Raw genomic sequence first — 22,531 nt, 5'->3', positions numbered from 1 at the left:
AGGTGTGTGTGTGTGTGCGTGTGTGTGTCTGTGTGTGTATCATTCTCTTATAAGTTCTGCGTCTGGCATGAATTGGAGGAAGTGGCTCCGACTTCCCGAGGAAATGTGGAGAGGAAACTCGGTGGGCTTTGACCTCTCTGGCTGCACCGGAGTCACAAGAAGACTCACCGGACAGGGAGGGAGGGAAGGGAGGAGAGAAGACAAACGCTGCCTTTCATTGTACCAGAACAAGTGAGGAAGCAAGAAGCACTCACAAAGATATTCGGTTCCAGGCGTGGGAGATTTCTGCGGTGGGTTTTGAGTGAAGATGAGGTTTCTCAGAGCTCTGAGCGCTTTGCTCTGCTGCTCGCTGTCCTCTGCACAGACACTGGATCCTGGTGGGAAAAATGTCTGCAAAGATTCAAGGTACGCTTCAGCTGTTGCTTTCCTACTTGGTAGCAGAACACACACCAAATTGTCTGACTTAGATGTTTTCAGCTATTCAGAGCTTATTTCTTTTGCACTATTTCTGGTGTTTTCTGTAATTTAGGCTCTATTGATCATATCTTGAATATTCAGGGACTCCCCCAGTCCGGTCTGTTGCACTGGATGGCGGCAGCAGGGAAAAGAGTGCACCATACGTGAGTTTGGAGTAATCCAAAGTTCACTTTGATGGTGTTGTGTTGGATTGTTATTTATTCTCATTCTGTGTGTGTGTTTGTGTGTGTAGCTGTCTGTGAAGGTGAACAGGCGTGTCTTGAAAATGAAGTCTGTATATTTCCTGGAGTGTGTCGCTGCCCACCTGGCTTCTATGGAGCTCAGTGTAAAACAGGTGAGTTGCTGGAAACGATACTAGATGTTTGTCATCTTCTTAGCAACATGACAAAAGTCACAAGTCAAACGGGGCGGATGCTTTCAAAAATGATGTGATATGTAATAGGGAAAGTGGATTTCTTGTTTTAAATCAAGGGCTGTGTCTGTTAGAAGACCAGCACAGCTAAGGGAAATCTGCAGAAACACATAACAACTACTTTGTTTTATACTGGTATGTATTAAATATTTACCTCTTTCATTTTTCTTTTCTTTTGTTTTTGTCACACTGAAAATTGTTCACATTATCACACGTTTTATTATCAGACAAAGATAACCTGAGTAATTACAAAGAGCTGCTTTTAAATGGTACTTTTATTAATTAGGTGAAAATCTATGTAAACCAACCTGAGCCTCTGTGATTGTCCTCCTAACGTAATAAGTGGCTGTGCCATCAAGCCCGTTAGTTTAATTGGCATTGTCTCTTTTACATCACTGCGGAGGATTGTTTTGATTACTGATCAAAAAATTACCAAAGTAGAAACAGTCTGACAACATTAAATAAACTAACATATTTAAAAGCCACTGGCACCAATGGGTTTGTAAAGGGAAATAAATTTCCCATTTGAACCATTCTCCACAAATGAACAAGGAAAAGTCTACCACAATCAAAGTGTCAAAAATCAAAGTCTGGATTTAAATCTGATTGCGATTATGCTACATGACCTTAAATAGGGCATCCTTTCTTAAATTCATTGAACTAGGTTTATTTAGATGACATTTCCCCCTTAAACTAAATCGCAGGCTGAAAGCAGCATTTTGAGTTTACTCAGGAGTTGTCGTTGTCTCACATTAAAGCTTGTCTGATGATCCGTAGCATTTAAGTGGTAAATGAAGAGGTCTTCCATCTGCTTTGTAAATAATCCCTGTTTTGTTTTAAACAAAAGAGTGTCCACTGGCGTTTTGGGCCCCAGACTGCCGACAGGTGTGTCCGTGCTACCCTCATGGCCGCTGTAATCCTGTCACCGGCGAGTGTACGTGCTACCCCACCCGCTGGGGTTCCCTTTGCCAGAACACCTGCAAGTGCACTGTCAACGGCCACTGCCACCGTGTCAATGGAAAATGCATCTGCAACAAAGGCTGGTGGTCCCAGATGTGCTCCAAACCGTGCCAGTGCTCCAGCGGTGGCTCCGTGGACTCCAGCTGCGACCCACTAACAGGCCGCTGCCAGTGCCACGGGGGCCACTGGGGCATGAAATGCCACGCCACGTGCAACTGTAACCAGTCTCCGTGTAACGAGCGGACCGGGGTGTGTGAGTGCGAGGCAGGCTCCTGGGGGCCCAGCTGTGACAGGAACTGTAACTGTGACCTCTCACACAGCAGCTGTGACCCGGCCTCTGGGGAGTGCCTCTGCCACCCAGGGTACATGGGTGCTTCATGCAGCCGTCCTTGTGAAGCTGGGTACTATGGCAGCAGCTGTACAATGAGGTAAAAGATGAATTTAGAGCCGTTTGTTTCCTATGTTAAAACATCCTGTCGTCCTGACGCCGACTCCTGCCTCTAGATGTGGTTCCTGTAAAGACAAGCGGCCGTGCTCGTCCACCGATGGTGCCTGCGCTGCCTGTGAACCCGGCCTGAATGGCACACGATGTGACCAGCCATGCTCTACTGGTTTCTATGGAGAAGGCTGCAACGATAAGTGTCCGCGGTGCTGGAACAATGAACCCTGTGAACCAAAAACCGGGAAATGTTGGAGATGTGACCCTGGATGGACCGGAACCAGGTGTGCAAGAGTTTTTGAGAGGGAAAAAGAATGGAAATAAAGAAATAGAAAATAGATTATTAACTAGAAATCCAAGTTGTACAAATTGCATCACTTTGGTTTGTCTCTATTTTTGTGTTTCTCATTTAAAATCCAAATTCAATTATTTGTGGCTGTAATGTGGTTTTACTTTCTAAATCTGTGCTGTTTTTTGTGCTCATCCAGGTGTGAGGAGCCCTGCTCAGATGGGACATATGGGGACGCCTGCCGCTTCCTGTGCAGTCCCTGTTTCCATGGTAACTGTCATCATGTGACAGGAAGATGTATCTGTCAGCCAGGTTTTCAAGGAGAAAGGTAAACTATCAGACCCACACTCTGAATATAGATTGTTTTATTTTTCTAGAAATACATTTATGACTCCACATAGACAAGTAATAACCATCCACACAGAATGTCTTCATATCTCCGCACAATGCCAAGTTTTTATCAGAAATGGCAAATTATTTACATCTTCTTTTAAGAATTTAAATATAAATTGGGGGTAATGGTGGTAGGAGTTTGTCTTCCAAGTCTGTCAGACTGACCCAGGACAGCTGCGGCTACTGTCCAGTAGCTTGCGTCCATCAGTGTGTGAATGTGTGAGTGAATGGGTGAATGTAGTGTGAAGCGATTTGGGCTCCTCTGGACTTGATAAGGCGCACATTTACCATTTTGTTTACTCTGGAAAAAAATTAATGTTTACTCTGAAAAATAATGGATAGTGAATGAATAGTCTGTGTTGTGGTGTGTCACAAAGAAAATGTCATGTTCTGCAGTAATGAAGCGATTATTGGTTAACTCATTCTTAATTAAAGCAGTTGATTCATCAAAAATTTCCTGGCAACAATCTTCATTTGCCAGCAGGATAAAGATTTAAAGGCTTAGTAATAATATAATAAAGTCTTTGTGTACTTCTGACAGACAATTACCACAACAGACTTCACTGATATAAATGTAATATTATATGGAAATTCTAATGGATATGTCTATTTGTATAAATAAAACATCTTTATAAACACAGTTTGTTAGATTACAGTGTATTTTATTGTCTAAATGTTCAATTCATTTATTCATATTTTGCTCAAAGCTTAAACTTCCAGAGTTCTGCCAGCTCAAACTGGATCTGATCATCTTCACTTCTACCTATAGTAATATTTATGGTTGGTTCAGATGAAATACCAAATAATTATTCTGAGGCAGCTAACAGCTCATGGTAACAGCTGGAAAGTGGGAGCTCATCAAGAAAACAACAAATATCTGGTTTAATCAATTTTATTCCACATCTCTGTGTTATTCAGAGAGCATCAAATTACAACGTAATTCATTGTCGTAGTTTAAAGCAGTACTCTGAGTGTCGCTGTTATTTCCAGCTGTAACAACACCTGTCCCGCTCCGCTGTTTGGCCTCAACTGTTCGTCCCTCTGTGACTGTGGTGAAGGAGTCGGCTGCCACCCCGTCACTGGTGCTTGCCCCTACAGTATGTACACCGCCTTACAGGATCTTTGTTTCATGATGCAAGTGTTTCCTTTTAAGCCCAAAGGACCTCTAATGTTGCGTGTCCACCAGGTGGTAGAGGTGCTGTGCTCGCAGGCGTGCTGGTTCCCTTGTTCCTGCTGTTTTTTGCTGTACTGTGTTGCTGCCTGTGTTGCGGAGGAGGTCCAGCTGACAGCAAAAACAGGTCTGTTCCTACTCACATGCATAAATATTACTGGTTTAAGTCGTTGTATGGGATGTGCTACAGTCTAAATCTATTAGTATCAGAGACATTATTTAAATTCCTTGATAACTTCAAAAAATATAATTGTATATGTTTATCTACTGGTTAAAATACAAGTGTTATGTAGTTTATGTTGAGCAATATTCAGTGCTTTTAATAATTCTAATTCTAATTCATTAAATTTAACTTACGACTCTTTTATTTGGGGGAAAATGTCTCCCCCTTCTGGCAGTACGAATAATTGCACAAATCTTCTCACTTAAGTTGATGCTTTACCATGACGACATAAATTAAGTTACTTTTCACTGTTAATCAGCCTACTAGTCACATGGTAAAACTATGACAAGTTGTGTTAAATTTGAATTTATATATCTTATAATTGACAGAGCATATTAGTCAATATGAGTACATTAAAACAACCATGTAACCATGTCTCTGCTTACAAAGCTATAAACTCTGACTTTTGGGGGTCAAAACCAGTGTAAAAGTTCCTAACCCTTTTATTTTGACTCCCTGCTGTCTTCCTCCTGTTGCAGTGCGGCTGTGGCTGATGGCGGCATGTTGGTCAGGATGAAATATCACGTCTACAGCGTCCTGGCGAACATCGGCGCTGCCCTCCCCTGTATGTCGGACTGGTCCTCCGGCCTGCCTCGAGTCACTGGTCAGTACCAACTCAAAGTGTTTTTTCTGTAACAATTGTTCCCGCAAAGTCTACATTTAGCTGTTGATTAGACCTTTCCTGCTGTTATTACCCAAACTTGCAGGATATTTTTATTGGCTGACAGCTCAGAAAGAGTGGAGAAAAGAGAATGTGATGAAGGAAATGAAAGAAAAAGACCTAGAAAAGAAATGGGCTAATCATAATTCATCATTACAGCAATAATATCTCAACGGCACATTTTTCCTGACACAGTGCAGACCTGTTTCCAGTTGACTGACCAGTGCTGAGTGAGAAGTTGCTTGTGAAGTTGTTTTACAACTAAACTCTGCTTCTTCACAACGTTCACCCCTTTCTGCTGCATTTTTTGGTTTTCATTATGCTAGTTGCTCCTGGATTTCTAAAGAAAATGAACAAATCTTTGAAGCTTTCACAGAACAATAGGGTTTATATGAGATAAAATGACAGACAGGAGGACTCTATTTATTCCCTAGACTACTGAAAGCACATGACTTCATTTAATTTTATTCAGGAAAATCAATGCAAAGGAAGCAAATTAGTGAATTTGTGTCATTTTCCTTCCATTTGACAAATATGCACAACTTTGTGTTATCTATAAAATCCAAATAAAATACATTGCAGTTGTGCTTGTAATGTTACAAAATGTGTGAAAGTTCAAGGAACATGACTACTTTTTCAAGCCGAGTATATTTAAAGCTTCATGTCTTTCCCATGTTTAGTTTTAACCTCACAAGCTTCATGTTTTGATTTGTTTCGGGACTCTTTTGGACAGTGTCTCACCACGACCCAGAGGTGACTTTCAACCACAGCTTCATCGAGCCTCCCTCTTCTGGCTGGGTCACCGAGGGGTCGTCCTTCGACAGCGACGAAGAGGAGGGCGAGGCTCTCTACTGCGTTCCTCCAAGAGAAGGTAGGAGCTCAAACTCTGCACAGGAGCAGCAGTTTTACAACAATGTCTTCTATAAGCATCCTCTCTGTGTCCACAGACATCCCGGCCGTGGCGGGTGGGGAGTTCCAGGAGATGAGCTCCAAGTGCAATATGTTCCTGGACCCGTCCGGGTTCAGCAGCGAGGACATCGCTTCGTCCTTCAACATCCCTCGCACCTCCAGCAACGCCAAGTCCAAGAGGCCGTCCGTGTCATTTGCAGAAGGGACGCGCTTTAGTCCTAAGGAGAGGCGTGGGTCCGGTCAGGACCCTGGTGCTGCTCCGCGTAACAAAGTGAAGACCCCCTGGGGGGTTCTGATGCTGTCCGCCCTCCAAAGTCAGGGAGGGACAGCTAGAACTGGGGAGGAAGACGGAGCTGAGGGAGAGGAGAGGGAAGATGGGGAAGAGGGTCAAGCAACAGAGACACAAGAGTCGAGCTGTGAGGTGGTGGAACAGGAAGTAGACACAAGCCCAAATTTACAAGTCCCTGGGACGTCAGGGCAAAGGCGGACCATGTCCAACACAGCTGCGCATAAAGGAACCCCGCTGCTCAACTCTGAGGGTGAGGCGGAGGCTCTTCATAAGGTTACCACGGTGTATGTGACAGTCGGTAAGGCCGGCAGGCCTGTGACAAAAGCAGAGTCGAGCTCTGAAGGACCGGTCCAGGCCATGCTGCGCAGACTCGGCAGCCTGCAGAGACAAAAGGAGCAGGATGGCGGAAGAGCCAAGTCAAAGGCAGCCGAGGGGATCACCAAACCCCCGAGGAGGAAGCTGGGAGCTCGGGCCGCCGTGTGGGAGCAGGGAGGGCCGTCAGGAGGCGAGGCTAAGCCAGTCAGGCGGAAGAACGCCTCCAGCGGCGCTTCAGAGGCTCCTCCATCAGAGGGGAACACGCCAAATCGGCCCCTGTCATCCATCCTGAAGAGCGTCCCAGAGGTGGCCATCAGCGGGTCAGGTCTGAGAGCTGAAGGAAGAGCCATGCAGGGTGTGGATGCAGCTGCAGGGCAAACAGAGTGCAGCTATCTGACCGTGGGACCAGCAGGAGAGACGACTCAGGCCATCAACAACCAGGGAGCAGCAAACGATGAACCCTGCTATGAAAATGTCTTAATCTCACAACAATAACTCAGAGACACCGAGTCAGCAGGTCTGATCTTGATGCAACCAGATTATTCCTCTGCAGTGACGTTTCAGACAGAAATGGGATGATGATGGTGCTTTAGCAGAAAAACGTACAGAAGTGCAGTTTACACGATGACACTTGTCTTAAAGATTACAATCTGTTTATGCTCGATTAAGGTTTAGATATTTATGCAAAGAGTGTGAAAACAGATCCAATGAAACATGTCAGAGCAAGAGGCCAGAGGTCATGTTGTTTGAAATGAGTCATCCTTCACAGATTGAGTCACAGGGAACTGAAACCGGGTGATTTGTATGCGTGTTGCAGAATCATGTGGGAAAAAAAGTACCAAAATATGATTCCTGGCATGGGGTGTCCTGATTTTTTTACAGCAGATTTCTTGTAGATTTCTGTAAACATAATTACACAGAAGAGAGAAAGCTGGACTTGTAAACATGTTTTCACATCCACAGCTTTAATGTCAACATTCCCTCAAACAGGAAACCACCCAGCATGAAGCACTGCTGTTTGGCAGTAACATCTCTTAAGTTTATTGTGTTTTATTCACGCCACAAAGTCAAAGTTACAGATAGGAAACACAAAATAAAATAAAAAATTAGGACACAGTTGTAGTTGTTTTAAGGCAGAATGTAGTGTTAGGTCCTTTCTGTCGTTTCCTGTCTGAACTGAGTCTGTTCTGTATTTGATGAAGTCGATCAGCTGACGCTGTAAACACACAAGCTAGCCACTCAGAAAATCAGCCGTCTGAACTTTGACCGTTTGGACTTTCTCTGAATGCTGCCGTTTACTGATTTTTATTAGTTACGTTGACAATGTTTTGTGAACTTTTCACAACCAGCACAGACGGTTATTGTGAAAACGACTCATTCGTGACACATTATTTTAAACTCACATGACACACACAAATAAAAACTAGTAAGAAAATGTTAAACTACTTCTTCTCTGCCCCAGATGGGTCTGGACAGCCGAGCCAGTACTTGGCGATGGATCTGGGGTACGGAGGCATAGCAGGGTCAACTCTTTTGGTCCTCAGGTCAACTCTGTAGTATTTATCTAAAACACAAAAGCAAGCCAGTCTCAAACTATTTCACTGCTTCAGGGAGCTTCATCCTGGTATATATTTTAAAGATGCAGGACTTAATTATTTTGTTGAGTTTTGTCACATAAAAAAGTAAGAGAAAAACCTTGTGGTTAGAGGCACATGGAAAGTATCACACAGCAAAAAAGAGGAACTTCCATGATTTAAGCCATTTCTGTTTTGTCATGAGGACAAGTAAAGATCATGTGAAACTGGTTACTATAATACGTCTTCCAGACAGAGCTGGAAGGATAATAAAATTAATTTCAAACTAAATCTGCAGTAAAACTCAAGACTTTCCATCTGTTAAAATGTGCAAAATCTTTGTGTGTTGTTAATGTTACGAGTTTCTGATGCAAACTGGTTTGGCTTAAATAAGGAGTTGATCTTAAACGTGACTGATTTCAAACATTTTTTAAATAAATAACCTGTTTAGCCTTTACCTTTGTAGCAGGAAGGTATTACAGTTGAGGGAGGATTTAAACAACTGGCTTAACTTTTGTTACATATGTTTGGTTTTTAGACCAAATTCATTTTTTTTTATTGTCTAGTAATGTTAAAAAAAGTATGTGATTGGATCCCGTCTCCCATGATGCTTCATAGGCAGCTTAAGACAAGATGAGGTCTTTGTCTTTGCTTTTTCATCACTGTGATGCTAAGAGGTACTGTTTATCATCTTCTTTAACTTCACAATGATGTGGTAGTTTTTGTCGATCAATAACATAAAGCTGACCACATGAAACTGTCATTTTTGGTTTTAGTGTGAGAAAAGGCTGATAACGGTTGGAAGTTGAATACATTCTAGTACAATATAATTTGAGCATCTTAATTATGAACATAATACCTAAATTTACTATGAGTTTAAATGATTACATATTACTATTTACCTGCTTTAAAGAAGTAAACGCTCTGGATGGGCATTTCTCCCTGGAAGAATCGATCATTCCTGGTGTCGTAGTTGCCTCTGTTGTTCTGGTTGTAACGGTCCCAGTCCCGGTCCCTCCTTCTGTTCTGGTCCCAGTCCTGATCCCGCCGCCTGTCCTGGTCCCGGCCCAGCCTCTCCTCCATCTCCATCCTCCTCTCTGCCAATCTCAGACCCATCTCCATGCCCCTCTCAGCAAACCCCTGGCCCAGGCCCATGCCCTGCTCGGCCATGGACCCCCAGGAAGGAGACCGGTTCTGTCGCCTCCGACCTCTCTGCCATCCGTTCTGCTGGTACTGCTGCCCCCACTGCTGGTCGGGCCGGGACGACGACCCCAAAGGAGCGACGTAGATCCTGCCGGCCATGGCAGCATCCACTGGAGACTTGAGGCCTTTCCAGTCTTTGTTGATGAAGTGATGCTTGTCGTGATGCTGAGGCACTGCAGAAGATCAGAGTCATCAGCAAGCAGATATGCTTCTTCCTCTCAAAACATATACAGAACCTTGAAACAGTATTGCCACCATTTGAACTTTCCCATGTTTTTGTTTTTAACTACAGCTATTCTTTTATGATAGAAAAACACAGAGTAGCACATAATTGTGAAGTGTTAAGTAAAAATAAAAATCTGAAAAGTGGCACAAGCATTTCTATTCAGGGCCTTCAAGCCAATACTTTGTCGAACATCTTTATCTGCAATTACAACTAGAACCTTTTTTAGGGTGCATCTCCAGTAACTTTGTGCATGTAAATAGGAACGTGCTTCCCAGTCTTCTTTGCACAGTTGCTCAAGGTTAGACAGATTGGATGGAGAGCATCTGAAAACATTTTTTAAAAATCTTTCATCAGATTGTCATTTGGATCTCTTACTTCACAATCATGAAAGTACTTTAAGTCGGAGCCACATTGGCACATTATGTCAGTTTGTGACATAAAATCATCTTAAAACACATTTAAGTTTGTGGTTATAAGGTGACAAAACGTGAAAAGGTTTAAGCTGTTTGAATCCTCTTGCTAAACTTACAGTCAGAGAAAAGTTCGCTGAAGTATCGCTCATAGTTGCTGTAGTACAGATCAGTGTAGCGCCTGAACAGCGTGGATGGAGATCTCTCAGACATGGCGGCACACTCCTCGTGGGAGGGTTGGTGCAAAAACTCGTACACATAGTACTGGTCACCTGGATGAAACCACAGAGTAAAAAATGGTCAAGCATCTAAGAAGCTTCTGATCACCTTTAAAACAGAAGAAAATGTCAAAGATACAACAATAAGTTCTGGAAATACCTTTGAAGAAGTAAACTTTCTCTTTTCCGTGGTGGCTGTGAGCAGGAAGGGCGAACGCTGCATCCACATGGTCAGGAATCTTGTCAAAGCCAACGCTGATGTCCCGTGGATAATCGTCCTCCAGGATACCCTCATCAAACCTCCAGTACTTGTTTCCCTGATGAAAGTTTTAATCAGAACAAACATTAGAAACCAGAGGACGATAAGAGTTGCCAGTTGATGTCTCCTTGCCGCCACCTTAAAGATGTAGGTCTTCCCCTGACAGTTGATGCGAGTGAATGCAGCGTCGATTGGCCCGCTGATGCCCCACACATCTTTTATCAGCTTTGGGTAACCAGGAAGAACCGACTTCTGGTCCATCTCAAAGAAGTACTCCCCTGGAAAGCAGAAAGCTCACAATCACAACCAAACCAGAGCAATGGTGATTCGACGAATGTTGTGGAAGTTGAGACAAAGCACCTCTGAAGGCATAGATGGAGCCGTTTTTAAGCTGCATGAAAGAGCCAAAAGGCCTCCCACTGCAGACCTCGGCATCTGGGTCAGGAGCTGCTGTGGTGACGCTAACAGTGGTGGTGGCCACTGTGGTTTTGGGAGCAGTGGTGGTGGCTGAAGGAGCCTGAGGAGCTCCAGTCGTGGCAGCGAGCTCACTTTCGGGAGTCACTCTTTGGTTCACCAGCCGTGGAGGTTTTGTCATTTTTTTCAGATTGGTCTCTGGAGGTCGATGCAGTCTTTGGTTGAAGTCTGAGACAGGAGGCTGGGTGGATGCAACATCAGCGGGACCTTTTGGGGTTGGAGTGGTGCTTCCAAACAAATCATCATCGTCGTCGTCCTCTGCAAACACAAACGTGTCGCCACGAGCTGAGGGGACACGAGTAATGTTAACAGCAGTGCTTATGTGGGGATTTTGAGCAGAGACTGTATAAAATATGCAGGGTATTGTTTGGAGCGGATGGGCGGTGAGGGTTCTTACTCGTCATGCCACAGATGGCCTCATAGTCAGAGCAGCAGCTTTTGTAATACTTGCACATGGAGTCGCACTGGCACTTCCTCTGAGCCTGAAAGCCGTTTTCACATTGGTCCAGACAAGACTCTTTGGATAAAACGACGCACTTCGTTCAGTTTGTCTCCCGGAGCTGATTCTGGTTGTTAGTGACTCTCCCAGACAAATTAATTTCCTCTGGTTCTTGATTAGATCTTATTTGATTATAGTTCCCATGGGACTTTGATAGAACAGCACAAGGCAAAAATCAGGTTTTCCCAATTATACCGACACGAACCCTGATTAGTTAGAGGCTCTTTTGTTGATTAATTACTGGAGGGGAGGTCAGTTCTTGGAACAATCAAAGTACAGGATTGTTGGATTGCATTCAGACAACATTGTGAGACACATTGCAGCTATTCGATTTATTTTAGTCAAACTTTTATTCATGGCAAAAACTCTATGGGCAAATTATCGGCTTTCTGGATGCCAGGCACCGACGTTAGTGGTTTTTGATGGTTAAAGTGATGAATTAATAATAAATAAGTGAATCATTGTTAAGTGGAACAAGAAGGATTTGTTGTTTTGACAATCTGAAAAGTGTTTTGTGCATTTGTTTTCAGTTTCCTTTACTCTGGTTCCACTGAATAAAATTTAGTACAACCAGTTGCCTTCAGAAGTTTAAGGTTTTATGGCTCTAATGGACTTTGATGATGGTGACCGAACAGAAAATGGGATAAAGAGAGGGGGGAAGACATTCAGCAAATGTCTAAGATCAGGAATCGAAAACTGGACAGCTGTGTCAAGGACTTTTCCCCTGATAAACTGTATCTGCACAACACGCTACTCCCATCTGTGTGTGATTTAGCAACTCTTTCTTTGTGAAGGCCTTAGACATTAGTGAACAAACAGCAGAGCAATAAAGATATGAAGAAGTTTAAAGTTTATAAAACATACTCCAGACTTTTAAGAGTCTTACAGAGAACTGTTCAATCGATCACCTGAGAATAAAAAGAGTGCAGCACTACAAAGCCAACAAATAATCTTTATCTGAAGTAACAGGAGAGGCAATGAGAGCAATACTCAAAATTATGAACTTGTATCCTGCATTGAATGTAAAATGGTGTGATGGAAAGCTAATATGGTGAATTCCATAATCGACACAGCGAAACATGGTGGTGGCAGCATCATGCTGTGTATGGGTGCTTGTACGTGTGACGGATGTGAAATTGTGACGGTATTTCATCTTCAAACAGAGCAACAGCTGCCAGTAGTTACTAAAGCATCAACACGGTGGTAAAGACCAAAACATGTTCATGAGTTAGAATGGACCAGTGAAAGTCCAGACAGAGAATCTGTGGCAGGACTTGAAAATGAATGTCTACAGAAGTTCTTCATCCAGTCTGACCGAGTTAGTGTGTTTAAAAAAAAAAAAGAATTTCAGTCTCTGAACATGCAAAACTGGTAGCATACCCCCAAACCCTTACAGCTGCTACAGCGCCGGGTGGTTCTACCAAATACATACTCTGTATGGCTGAACACAAATGCAGGCCACACTTTTCAATTTTATTTTATTTTTTTTAACTCTTTGAAACATTCTGAAAAACGCATTTCCTTTATGGCTTCTTTTAGAACTATGTTCTGCTTTAAGTTGGTATTTCATAGAAAATTTATTTTACCACTTTAAAGTGAAAAATGTGAAAAAATCAAGTCATGAATACAAGCTGCTAAGTTATTTTACTTCAGTTTTTTTTTTTTTTTAGGTAAATCGTTATCTAATGCAAGATCAATGTGAGATGATTGCTTGTTATTTTACCTCTTAATATAAGGTCTGTTTCTCTTTTCTAAACTGATATCTTTAGATCTTTAAATAATTGACACCCATCTCGACAAATGATTCCCTATTGTATACGTTTATTAATTTACCTTCAGAGTTCTGCCATGCATACATAACAAAAACAGGCTTCTGACCAGATCAAAGTTAATTAATTAGTCCATCAAATTCAGAATGAACAGAGTAATTCCAAAAATATTTTCCGTTTCACTACCAGGACAAGCAACATGTTAGTAACAACAGCAGCAAAAGAGTTTGACCCTGAAAATAACAAATCTTATAGGGTAAAAAGAAGTTGTTTCCGAAATGGAAAATACTTTTAGCTTAATTTTTATTGCGTCACTCACCAGTGAAGATCCCCTCAGTGAAGGCCTTGGTGCTCAGAGAGAGCAGGAGGATTAAACACAACTTCATGCTGTCTCTGTTCTGCCAGCAGGCAGACTGAGGAGGTAATGATAAACCATGTGCTCCGGTTATTGGAAACATGTGTCAGTCCCTCTGTTTACTTTAACTTCGTTTGTTCACAAGCAACCAAGCCTGGGCGGAAAAGAAAGGAATCAATAAAGAACAAAATGCTGGATCTGTCTGACCCTCTGCTCAGGCCCGAAGGAACCATTTAATCTGTTTTTGGTGCAGTTTATGAATCTTAAAGCCAGTGTTAAATTTTTTATGGAATCGATAATATTGGACATTATGTTTAAGTTATGTTTCTTATGTGGGACCTCCGATATGTGTTAGGACAAGTGGACAGCTCTGTCTTACAAACTGTGCAGAAAATAGAGCGCATAAATGGTTTTAGAGAGAAACAGACACATCCTACAGAAAACGATGAGCAAGAAGAGGTAAAAACCAACCTTTAAAAAGCAATTTTGCCTCTGGGCATTTCTCCCAGGCAGACAGCAACAATAATCCAAATCCATTCGAAGGAGTACTATTCCTGTGTAAGATGAATAAATCTTAACATATTGGAACATTTTTTTCCCCCTCTGTTGCCTGGTGGGAAGTTGGAAGACACATTTGTGACATGATATCAAGTCGTTTTGAATCTGTAACCCTTCAAGAAATTCAACACATTTACACTCAGAAGTAAAATTAGCCAATAAAGTCTATCCATGAGAAACATAATCTTTGCGTAAATTCAGCTGTTCATTTGTAGGTCTCAGACGTTTGTTATGGAACGTTAGTTTACTTTTTTGAAATATAGGGTAAAAGCAGGCAATTAAACCAAATCAGTGAACAAGTTTGTCTGACATATTTTACTGTAGATCATGAGTTCATTATTGGAGGATAGTTGAATTTGTCATTTAAGGCTCCACAGGGAACTAATTAAGGTTTTTTTTGCACCTCTTTGTTTAAACAGAAAACTTAATTCAATAGAGCTGTCAAGAATGACAAAATGCAAAACCAAACAACTTTGTTATTAATACTGAGTAAAAATGTTGTCTTTTCTCAACCTCCTGTATCTGAAATTTAACGGCTGTATGAGCACAACAGGATGGTTGCAGAATGGAAAATGAACAAACAAAAAAGGTCCAAGCAATTCAGTCAGAAAAACTGAAAGCAATGTGGTTGAAACAAGGACATTCACAACAATAGAAATGGAGAACAAATTCCTCAAATACAGGAAACATAGCTTTGGACTAAACTGTATCACATGGAGGAAGGAAAGTCGATTTAGTGATCTACATTAAGCATCTTTAAAATCTAAATGCCGGAAAATATTACAAAGACAAATGTTATTGACTGGATAGCTGGATTTTGATGGTATTCTTTAATAATATTTATATCTGCAATAGGCAGTTGGAATAAAAGTAATACAAGCTAATCTCTACTCGAGATAAATTCATATGTGAATATAGGCACTTTTGTCCCTATTCATTTAAACAATGTGCAGAAGGTTTGGAGATAATTTATTTATAGTTATTTATCCCTGTGATAGATCATTTTATTATATGAAAGAGAATTTTAAATAAGTCTCTAGAAACAACAAAGTATCCTTTATAATAATAATAATAATAAAATTTATTCCAAGAATGCTTTATTGTAGTCGTTAATTTAAGTTACTAACTACTTTAAGTGAAATTTAACTGAATTTATTCCTTGGTTTTCTTCAGTTTAAGCTTGGCTGTTTTCCTCTATTCCCCCAGCAGGGGGCCTGAAGTGTTTACGGCGCAGAGACTCCGTTCGCTGTGCGCATGCTCTGACCGGCTGTATTGAAGGTGGAGGAGAGGAGGATGGAGACCCAGCGGCTGAGCGTTTATTTACCTCAACCTCTCGGTAGAGTGGCGGTCTTAAATTAATTGAATGAAGCGATTCGTGTTGAATTACTCTAAAGAAGCGTTTGTTGTTGATTATTTCGCTCCATGAGGCCTTTGCAGAGCTCTGGTTGCTGTGGAAACGAGGACTATGACAGCTACAATCATCCTTTGTCTCCACTGAACGAGGAAACACACAACAGTTCTTTCTTCGTGAGAAAAGAAAGAGCCTTTTCTTCCTAGCTATTCATTTTTTTTTTTGGCTCACAGAGCTTCAGTTTTTGCTTGTTTGAAGAAAAAACAAAGAATTATCAATGGAGGACAGAGCTGTAGACTAAACATCCGCGGAGTTCAAGATCAGCTTAAGAAAACAGCAGAGTGCAGGTGATGCAACGTGGTGAAAGCTGCCAGGTGTTATTTGTGGTCGTGTTCTCTAACTGGGGTTTCGCTTTAATGTGGCGCTCTGTGATATCTTCAGCATCAGCCTGAACCAGAGGCCTGTGTAAACCGCTGCAGGCCAGGACCTCCCTCTGCCTCCCAGTCAGTAGATGCTCTTGTCTCTGACGCTCTTCCTGTTTAGGCTCCATCGACGTCTCTCCTTCATGTTCAGCTCAGACAGACTCACTGTCCCGGACTATGTCAGCCGGCTGCAGAGAGGGAGGAGCGGCTCCGGCTGCGAGCCCAAGCCGGTCTCTCCGGGTCTCAGCGCCGACGTCCAGGCCGTCTTGAAGGACTCCCTCCCTGCCCTGCGCGAAGCCATCAGGAACCTGAAGGCAGCCAAAGAAAACTCGGACTCAGACGAGACCCGCAGGGCCGTGGCGGAGATTTATCAGCTGGTGGAGGAGGCCTGGGTGCTGCCCACGGTGGGGCGTCAGGTAGCCGAGGAGATCTGCAACAGGATCCGGCTGGATGGAGGCCTGGAGCTGCTGCTTCAGCTGCAGCAGACATCAGCTGTGGAGATTATCTATGAGTCTGCGAAGCTGCTGGAGCAGATTTTGATCTCAGAGAACAGGTACGGGACCAGTGACGAGCGGTGAGGTGCAAAGCTGGTGAGGCACCGACTTAATCATAATCAGATATACAAATGCGGACCACCTGCATGCTGTTGTTTACATAAGGAAATTTCGCGCATGCGGACAAAGCTGGAGGGCAAAAAGACAATTCCTTTACATGCCGTCCATGGCCGCGCTGAATAATCCCGTTAACTCAATGAAACTTGGAAATGTAGATATTTTTAATTTCGTGCTGTGCTTCACAGCAAAGGAAAAACCGTTGAAGTACAACTCAAAACCACGTCCTTCTCGCTCTGCGTTGGCCAGGCTACACACATACTCGTTGCCATAGCAACTGACAACAACCCCCCCCCCCCGCCCCCCCTAAAAAAAACCACTGAAATATTTCCCACACAAAGAGCAGAACATTCAGTCTGTTGCAGTAGTATGGTTTTAATCTTTATGTTTATTTTGCGATTATTAATAAGTGATTGTTGTGGTAAAAGGAGAAAACTATAAATATATCGCTGCACTGTATGGCTAGCTCGCTGTTACTGTCTCTTACTCTGCAGTTGTGGAGTCACAATGTCTGGGATCATGAGCGCCCCCTGCCATGAGGCAGGAGAACTGCCTGCCTCACCTCGAATCTGTTCTCTGCCGTTTCTGATCGCTCCTCAGCACACGAAACACGTTACACACACAGCTGGTGACAAAAAACACTGTAAGTTATATACATAAGGTAAAATCTGAAAAATTAGTTCATACATTAAATGTTTTTTAACCATTTTATTGGCGACGTACAGACAGGAGGAGCATGCTCTCATAGAATGGCAGTTAGCGAGAGGTTGATCAATCCCAGGTGAGGCTCAGCTCGCTGCTGCCTCACCTGCTTCGCGTCCGAGCATTTGAATGGAAAAATGCGAAAATTCAGCAATTTTGAAGAAAAAATATATTAAAAAAATTGTTTAAGCTAAATAAAATAAATAAACACTTTACAATGCAAACCACAGAGTGAAAATAGCAATATAAATTATTTTATCATTATATTTTTTCCATTATGACAGGTGAGGCTCCGACTGCCTCACTTGCCTCCCCCTACCGCCCGTCACCGATATGGACTCTGTGAGAGACTGAAAGGAAGTTTAACTCAACAAGTCACACTTAACTATCACATTAGAGCAGTTTTTGATACTGTTAGTTGATAATACAGGTAATAAAGTCTAGAGATTATGCTGACTAGTTTTAATATGCTTATTTTATTTTGCTCAAAGTAAGAACTAAACTGCAAATGAAACTTTTCAGTGGTTTGTAACCATAGTTCATAACTATGGTTAAAGTCTGTGTTTTGTGTTAACCATTCCAGAGTCTTAATGTAGTCTGCTTTTTTCATTTAAATCCAGATTTTAATTTGTGTTTGGGGTCATTGTCCTACTGTAGCATCCAAGCATGCCCCAGTTTCAACCATTAATCTGTGGTTTCAGGTATCCCCCCTTCTTTAGTATACCACACATTTTATCATGTTTAGTTTGAAAACTTCACCTTTTTCAATGTTTGTCAGCTCTAACCACAAGCCTTTCACCAGAATGCCATTGCATAGTCCTTGTTGGCAGCTGCTAGTACCAGTGCTTAAGGGTGTTGATTTCTGACCCAGAGGCTTATTTCTTGATCAAGACCATCTCAGTCCATGTTGGTGTTAACCTGGCTTAACTGTGGACATTTACACTGGTGTTTCTGCAGTACCCAGTTAATTTCAAGCCTGAGCCTCAGTGATTCCGGTTCCCGAACATCATAACTAATTTTCCTTCATATAAATTTAACAATTGGATTAGGTGGTTGGTTCTTTGACACAGATGTCTTGACAGGTTAATATGAGGCTTATTATTGAACATTATTATTGAACACATTATTGAACATGTGGGCACTGTATTGTGGCTCAAACACATCATAAAAATCAAACGTTTATATCACAGTAACGTCCATGATGAGTGGATGTAAACCTCTCATTGGAACTGTATGTTTGGGAAGGAAGCATGGTTTACAATTAGATCTGCCAACCAGTTAGCGCCGCCCCGGTTTTTATTGATCATTCTCCTATCCCTCTCTTGACAGGGACTATGTAGCACGTATTGGTCTGGGGGTCATCCTTAACCTGACTCGACAGCAGGACGATGCCCAGCTGGCTCGCAGCGTCTCTGGCATCCTGGAGCACATGTTCAAACACACCGAGGAGACGTCCGTCCAGCTCATCTCCAACGGTGCCCTGGACGCCCTCCTCTTCTGGTGCCGGGGCACGGACCCCACCGTGCTGCGTCACTGTGCCGTGGCATTGGCCAACTGCGCAATGTATGGGGGCCACCGCTGTCAGCGTTGGATGATTGAGAAGCAGGCTGCAGAGTGGCTTTTCCCTCTGGCGTTTTCCAAAGAAGACGAGCTCATCCGCTTCCACGCCTGCCTGGCAGTGACGGTGTTGGCTGCGAACAGGGAGATCGAGAAAGAGGTGGTGAGGTCTGGAACGTTGGAGTTGGTGGAGCCTTTCATCGCCTCTTTGGATCCGGATGACTTCGCCCGCTGCTTACTGGACAGTGCAGACTGCATGCAGGGAAAGACAGCATCTGACCTTCAGCACCTTTTGCCATTATTAGATGGCACGAGAGTGGAGGGGAAGTGTATTGCAGCCTTTTATCTCTGTGTTGAGACCAGTATCAAGTCCCGCCAGCGCAACACTAAGGTACAATCACTCCAGCTGACATAATCCTCAAATAATACCAGTGTTGGAGGTTAGTTTTTTCTTTTTTACTACATACTTATTTTCTCCTTTTTTAAGATATTTCAAGAGATCGGTGCAGTGCAGAGCCTTAAAAGAATCGTCATGTACTCCAGTAATGGGACGGTCTCCAGTCTCGCCAAGAGGGCCCTGAGTATGATGGGAGAAGAAGTCCCAAAGCGAATCTTGTCTTGTGTGCCCAACTGGAAGACCTGCGAGGTGCAGACATGGCTGCAGCAGGTTGGCTTCAGTGCCTTCAGCGACCGCTTTCAGGTAGGTCTAAGAAGAACCAACAAGGACCTCAGAGAAATACAGTTTCCTTCACTGGGAAAAGATAGTGACAAAATCTCTAATTCACAGCCTCTGGTCGTTCTATGTGACAGACGCACCAACAGCAAAGTTTTTCTCAACAAAAATGGCAAACAGTGTATTCATTTCCTTGCATTTCAGGAGTATGAAATCCTTTGTGTCAGACTCACTCAAAACCGCAATGAAATACATGGAAGTCTGTCATTGTGGGGTGACGTAATAAGAAAGTGTTTAGTGTGAATGTATATGTTTGTAAAGACACATTAAAATCACCTTGCGATTGTAAGTTCCTCTTTGTCCTGATGTGTCTTATAGGAGCTTCAGGTGGATGGAGATCTCCTACTGAACATCACCGATGAAGATCTAAGCTCTGATCTCAACATGGCTGCAGGTCTCACCCGCAAGAGGCAAGAAGATCAGACCAGTTCTCAACACGAGCCTGATGTAAAATGTCACTGGTCTGCAAGAAACAAATGCTTTGTGTCTTCATCCAGGTTTCTGAGAGACTTGCGTGTGCTGAAGACCTACGCCGACTACTCTACATGTGACCCCAACAACATGGCTGACTGGTTGGCTGAGGTGGATCCCCGTTTTCGACAGTACACCTATGGCCTGGTCCAGTCAGGCGTGGACCGCAACAACGTGGAGAACCTGACTGACCAGCAGCTGCAGCACGACTGCCATATTGATAACGGAGTCCACCGAGCGAAGATACTGTCCACCGCCAGCAGGCCGTTAAAGCCGAGCCACACAGACGCCCAGCCTCCAGGCCCTGACGTGTTCATCAGCTACCGTCGGACCACTGGTTCCCAACTGGCCAGGTATAGCCCAATAGGGAATTTCCCAAAATAATTCTCCCAAATTATTAGAAAACACAGCAATTTGTTTGTTTACCTCATTCTCCAGCCTTTTGAAGGTGCACCTGCAGGTCAGAGGATACAGTGTTTTTATAGATGTGGAGAAGCTGGAGGCGGGTAAATTTGAAGACAAACTAATCCAGAGCGTACAGAGGGCACGCAACTTCATCCTGGTCCTGTCTGCCAACGCGCTCGACAAGTGCATGGGCGACACCGCCATGAAGGACTGGGTGCATAAGGTCAGGAGGAACATACAGTTTAACACAAACGTAGAAGCATTTTCTAATTGGTGTAGATATTTGAGTGTGATGAGATGTGCTTTTCTTTTTGTTGTTACAAATAAGGAAAAAAAAGATAGATTTACACCTCAGCCATAATTGACTGCTTGTTTAATTTTTTCAAATTCATTCTTTTTTCCTTATCATTTGTTTTATTCCACATTCCTATTACCAAGGTTGTGTTTTGCACCTCTGGTTCCTCCCCCTGACATCTTGTATACATGAGTCGAAATAACAAATGTCTTTTCTAAAACCAGGCTAATGTGATGCTGTTCTGTACATGCAAGTGATTCCGCTCCTTTATGCATTTACACATTCAAAGGTAATATTTAAAGTGCTATTTATATTGCAGGAAATAGCCACGGCCCTGAGTGGTAAAAAGAACATTGTCCCCGTCACAGATAACTTCATGTGGCCTGACCCCATGTCACTGCCAGAGGATATGAGAGCTATCCTCAACTTCAATGGCATTAAGTGAGTATTACTACACTTCCGCTGACGTAGCCTTACTTTATCTTTTAAAACTACTCACTCCAGGTTTTCTGTATGAATGAACCAGTTTGCTTGTGTTGCCTCTTGTCACAGATGGTCTCATGAATATCAGGAAGCTACAATTGAGAAAATCATCCGCTTTCTCAAAGGACGCCACGACACAACTGACGCCCCAGACGAATCCAAAAGTCAGAAGAAGAAATAAGCCAATCCAAACACAACTATAAGACTGTTTGTGATGCCATCTTCCACATGCCTATAGAACAGCCTTCCCTGCTCTGCCCGACAGCATGTGAAGTATACGTTTAGCCTGCTTACACAAATCAGTGAACAGATCCTTAATCCTTAAACAATAAGACTTAAAAAGGGAACTCCAGACTGTGTGTAATTAAGTTTAAGTCGTTAATGTCATTCCTCATTAACTGCTGTATTGGTGTAATCACGTTCAGTATATGCCTTTTATATCTCAGGAAAATAAGCGATAGACCAGCTGTCACTGGCATCCAGCAACATCATCATCAATAGCAATTTCTGAAGGCTCTACCAACCCTTCAGTATCAGTCAAAGTTATTGTATATGCACTTATTCTTTCTGTATCATGTACATAACATAATAAATAAATCCAGGTCTCTAATACGACTCGGCTGTTATAGCTTTCTGTTCATTAAAAAGAAATCTTGTTTTTACAGAAGCAACTTCAGGTGTTTAGATCTAAACTACAGGCATTACTTCTCCGACCTAACCAAGACAATATTAAAAACCCTGAAATAGGTGGAAAATACATGTGGTATTAAGCACAATAATAGACAGCTGTTAAATTTATTATAGCTAAACTGTAAACCCTCTGCAATTTAACATGGGTAGATTTTACAGCCTGAATTAACTTGTTCACATGGAGGGGAGAGGTGCTTTTCAAGACAGCAATTCTCTGATTCAGTCATAAGTTATCTCAATAAAATGCAAGTTTTTATTGAGATAACTTATGTAATTCCTGTAAAATATCCAGACCAGTTAATAAGAGTTTATAGGCCAAGTGTGTTGTTCCATGAACAGAAGTTACTAATCTACTGTAACAATTTTAATTAGCACTATTTATATGCACTTGTGGGCTTCACAATTTAAATTGATCTTGTTTTCTGATCTTGCAGTAACATTAACCTCTAGTGCCCCCTTTGTAAAAACAGGTGTATGAAATCTCAATTTATGACATTTTTTGTCAGATAAATTTACATTTCATTTTTTTGTGTTTTACCCAAACAAAACACTTTTTTAAATCTGTTTTGTAATCATCCCAAATAAAAAAACAAAAACGACAGCTTTAGAAGAAGGAAAAACAAAACCAGAGTGGGTCTAAAAGAAGGTAAATTGTTCCTAGAAAGAAAAAAACTCTTAAAAAGCATCCAAAGCTTCACACTTCCCTTCAGGTGTTTGACCAGGAGAGG

General features: G+C 42.5%; 3 protein-coding genes across 4 annotated transcripts; 2 read left to right on the top strand and 1 right to left on the bottom strand.

The window, feature by feature from the left end:
• The first annotated feature begins 217 nt into the window (after positions 1–217).
• On the top strand, positions 218–7,768 carry scarf1 (scavenger receptor class F member 1). Its single transcript, XM_005801064.2, has 11 exons — positions 218–405; positions 559–620; positions 710–811; positions 1,737–2,277; positions 2,354–2,572; positions 2,777–2,905; positions 3,961–4,067; positions 4,157–4,268; positions 4,844–4,968; positions 5,759–5,896; positions 5,973–7,768. The coding sequence occupies exons 1-11, from the start codon at positions 308–310 to the stop codon at positions 7,031–7,033; spliced, it is 2,694 nt and encodes an 897-aa protein (XP_005801121.1). The 5' UTR covers positions 218–307; the 3' UTR covers positions 7,034–7,768.
• Positions 7,543–13,643, bottom strand: vtn (vitronectin). Of its 2 annotated transcripts, XM_023351197.1 has the most exons (8): positions 13,490–13,643; positions 11,300–11,419; positions 10,789–11,187; positions 10,567–10,706; positions 10,330–10,486; positions 10,071–10,223; positions 9,015–9,488; positions 7,543–8,102 (listed from the first exon to the last, which is right to left on the bottom strand). In XM_023351197.1, exons 1-8 carry the CDS (start codon positions 13,626–13,628, stop codon positions 7,981–7,983), a joined length of 1,704 nt encoding a protein of 567 aa, XP_023206965.1. In that variant the 5' UTR covers positions 13,629–13,643; the 3' UTR covers positions 7,543–7,980. The 2 variants fall into 2 exon arrangements, with proteins under 2 accessions (XP_023206965.1, XP_023206966.1); XM_023351198.1 differs by lacking the exon at positions 11,300–11,419 and having other exon boundaries at positions 13,490–13,598.
• A 93-nt stretch (positions 13,644–13,736) lies between these two features.
• Positions 13,737–21,725, top strand: sarm1 (sterile alpha and TIR motif containing 1). The gene is made up of 8 exons (XM_005801040.2): positions 13,737–16,409; positions 18,499–19,117; positions 19,214–19,426; positions 19,778–19,869; positions 19,957–20,283; positions 20,369–20,558; positions 20,950–21,071; positions 21,183–21,725. The coding sequence occupies exons 1-8, from the start codon at positions 15,946–15,948 to the stop codon at positions 21,292–21,294; spliced, it is 2,139 nt and encodes a 712-aa protein (XP_005801097.1). The 5' UTR covers positions 13,737–15,945; the 3' UTR covers positions 21,295–21,725.
• Positions 21,726–22,531: the final 806 nt, after the last annotated feature.

The sequence above is a fragment of the Xiphophorus maculatus genome, chromosome 18 (genome assembly GCF_002775205.1).
Source record: "Xiphophorus maculatus strain JP 163 A chromosome 18, X_maculatus-5.0-male, whole genome shotgun sequence".
Taxonomy (NCBI): domain Eukaryota; kingdom Metazoa; phylum Chordata; class Actinopteri; order Cyprinodontiformes; family Poeciliidae; genus Xiphophorus; species Xiphophorus maculatus.
This window is presented reverse-complemented; position numbering and strand designations above follow the sequence as displayed.

Coding starts and splice junctions, on each gene's coding strand:
- scarf1 (XM_005801064.2), top strand. CDS start 308: ATGAGGTTTCTCAGAGCTCTGAGCGCTTTGCTCTGCTGCTCGCTGTCC. Junction 406..558: donor AATGTCTGCAAAGATTCAAG/GTACGCTTCAGC, acceptor TTGAATATTCAG/GGACTCCCCCAGTCCGGTCT. Junction 621..709: donor GGGAAAAGAGTGCACCATAC/GTGAGTTTGGAG, acceptor TTGTGTGTGTAG/CTGTCTGTGAAGGTGAACAG.
- vtn (XM_023351197.1), bottom strand. CDS start 13,628: ATGTTTCCAATAACCGGAGCACATGGTTTATCATTACCTCCTCAGTCT. Junction 10,224..10,329: donor GAAAGTTTACTTCTTCAAAG/GTATTTCCAGAA, acceptor GGTTTCATCCAG/GTGACCAGTACTATGTGTAC. Junction 8,103..9,014: donor CGTTTACTTCTTTAAAGCAG/GTAAATAGTAAT, acceptor TTTGTGTTTTAG/ATAAATACTACAGAGTTGAC.
- sarm1 (XM_005801040.2), top strand. CDS start 15,946: ATGCTCTTGTCTCTGACGCTCTTCCTGTTTAGGCTCCATCGACGTCTC. Junction 16,410..18,498: donor ATTTTGATCTCAGAGAACAG/GTACGGGACCAG, acceptor CTCTCTTGACAG/GGACTATGTAGCACGTATTG. Junction 19,870..19,956: donor GCAGGTCTCACCCGCAAGAG/GCAAGAAGATCA, acceptor GTCTTCATCCAG/GTTTCTGAGAGACTTGCGTG.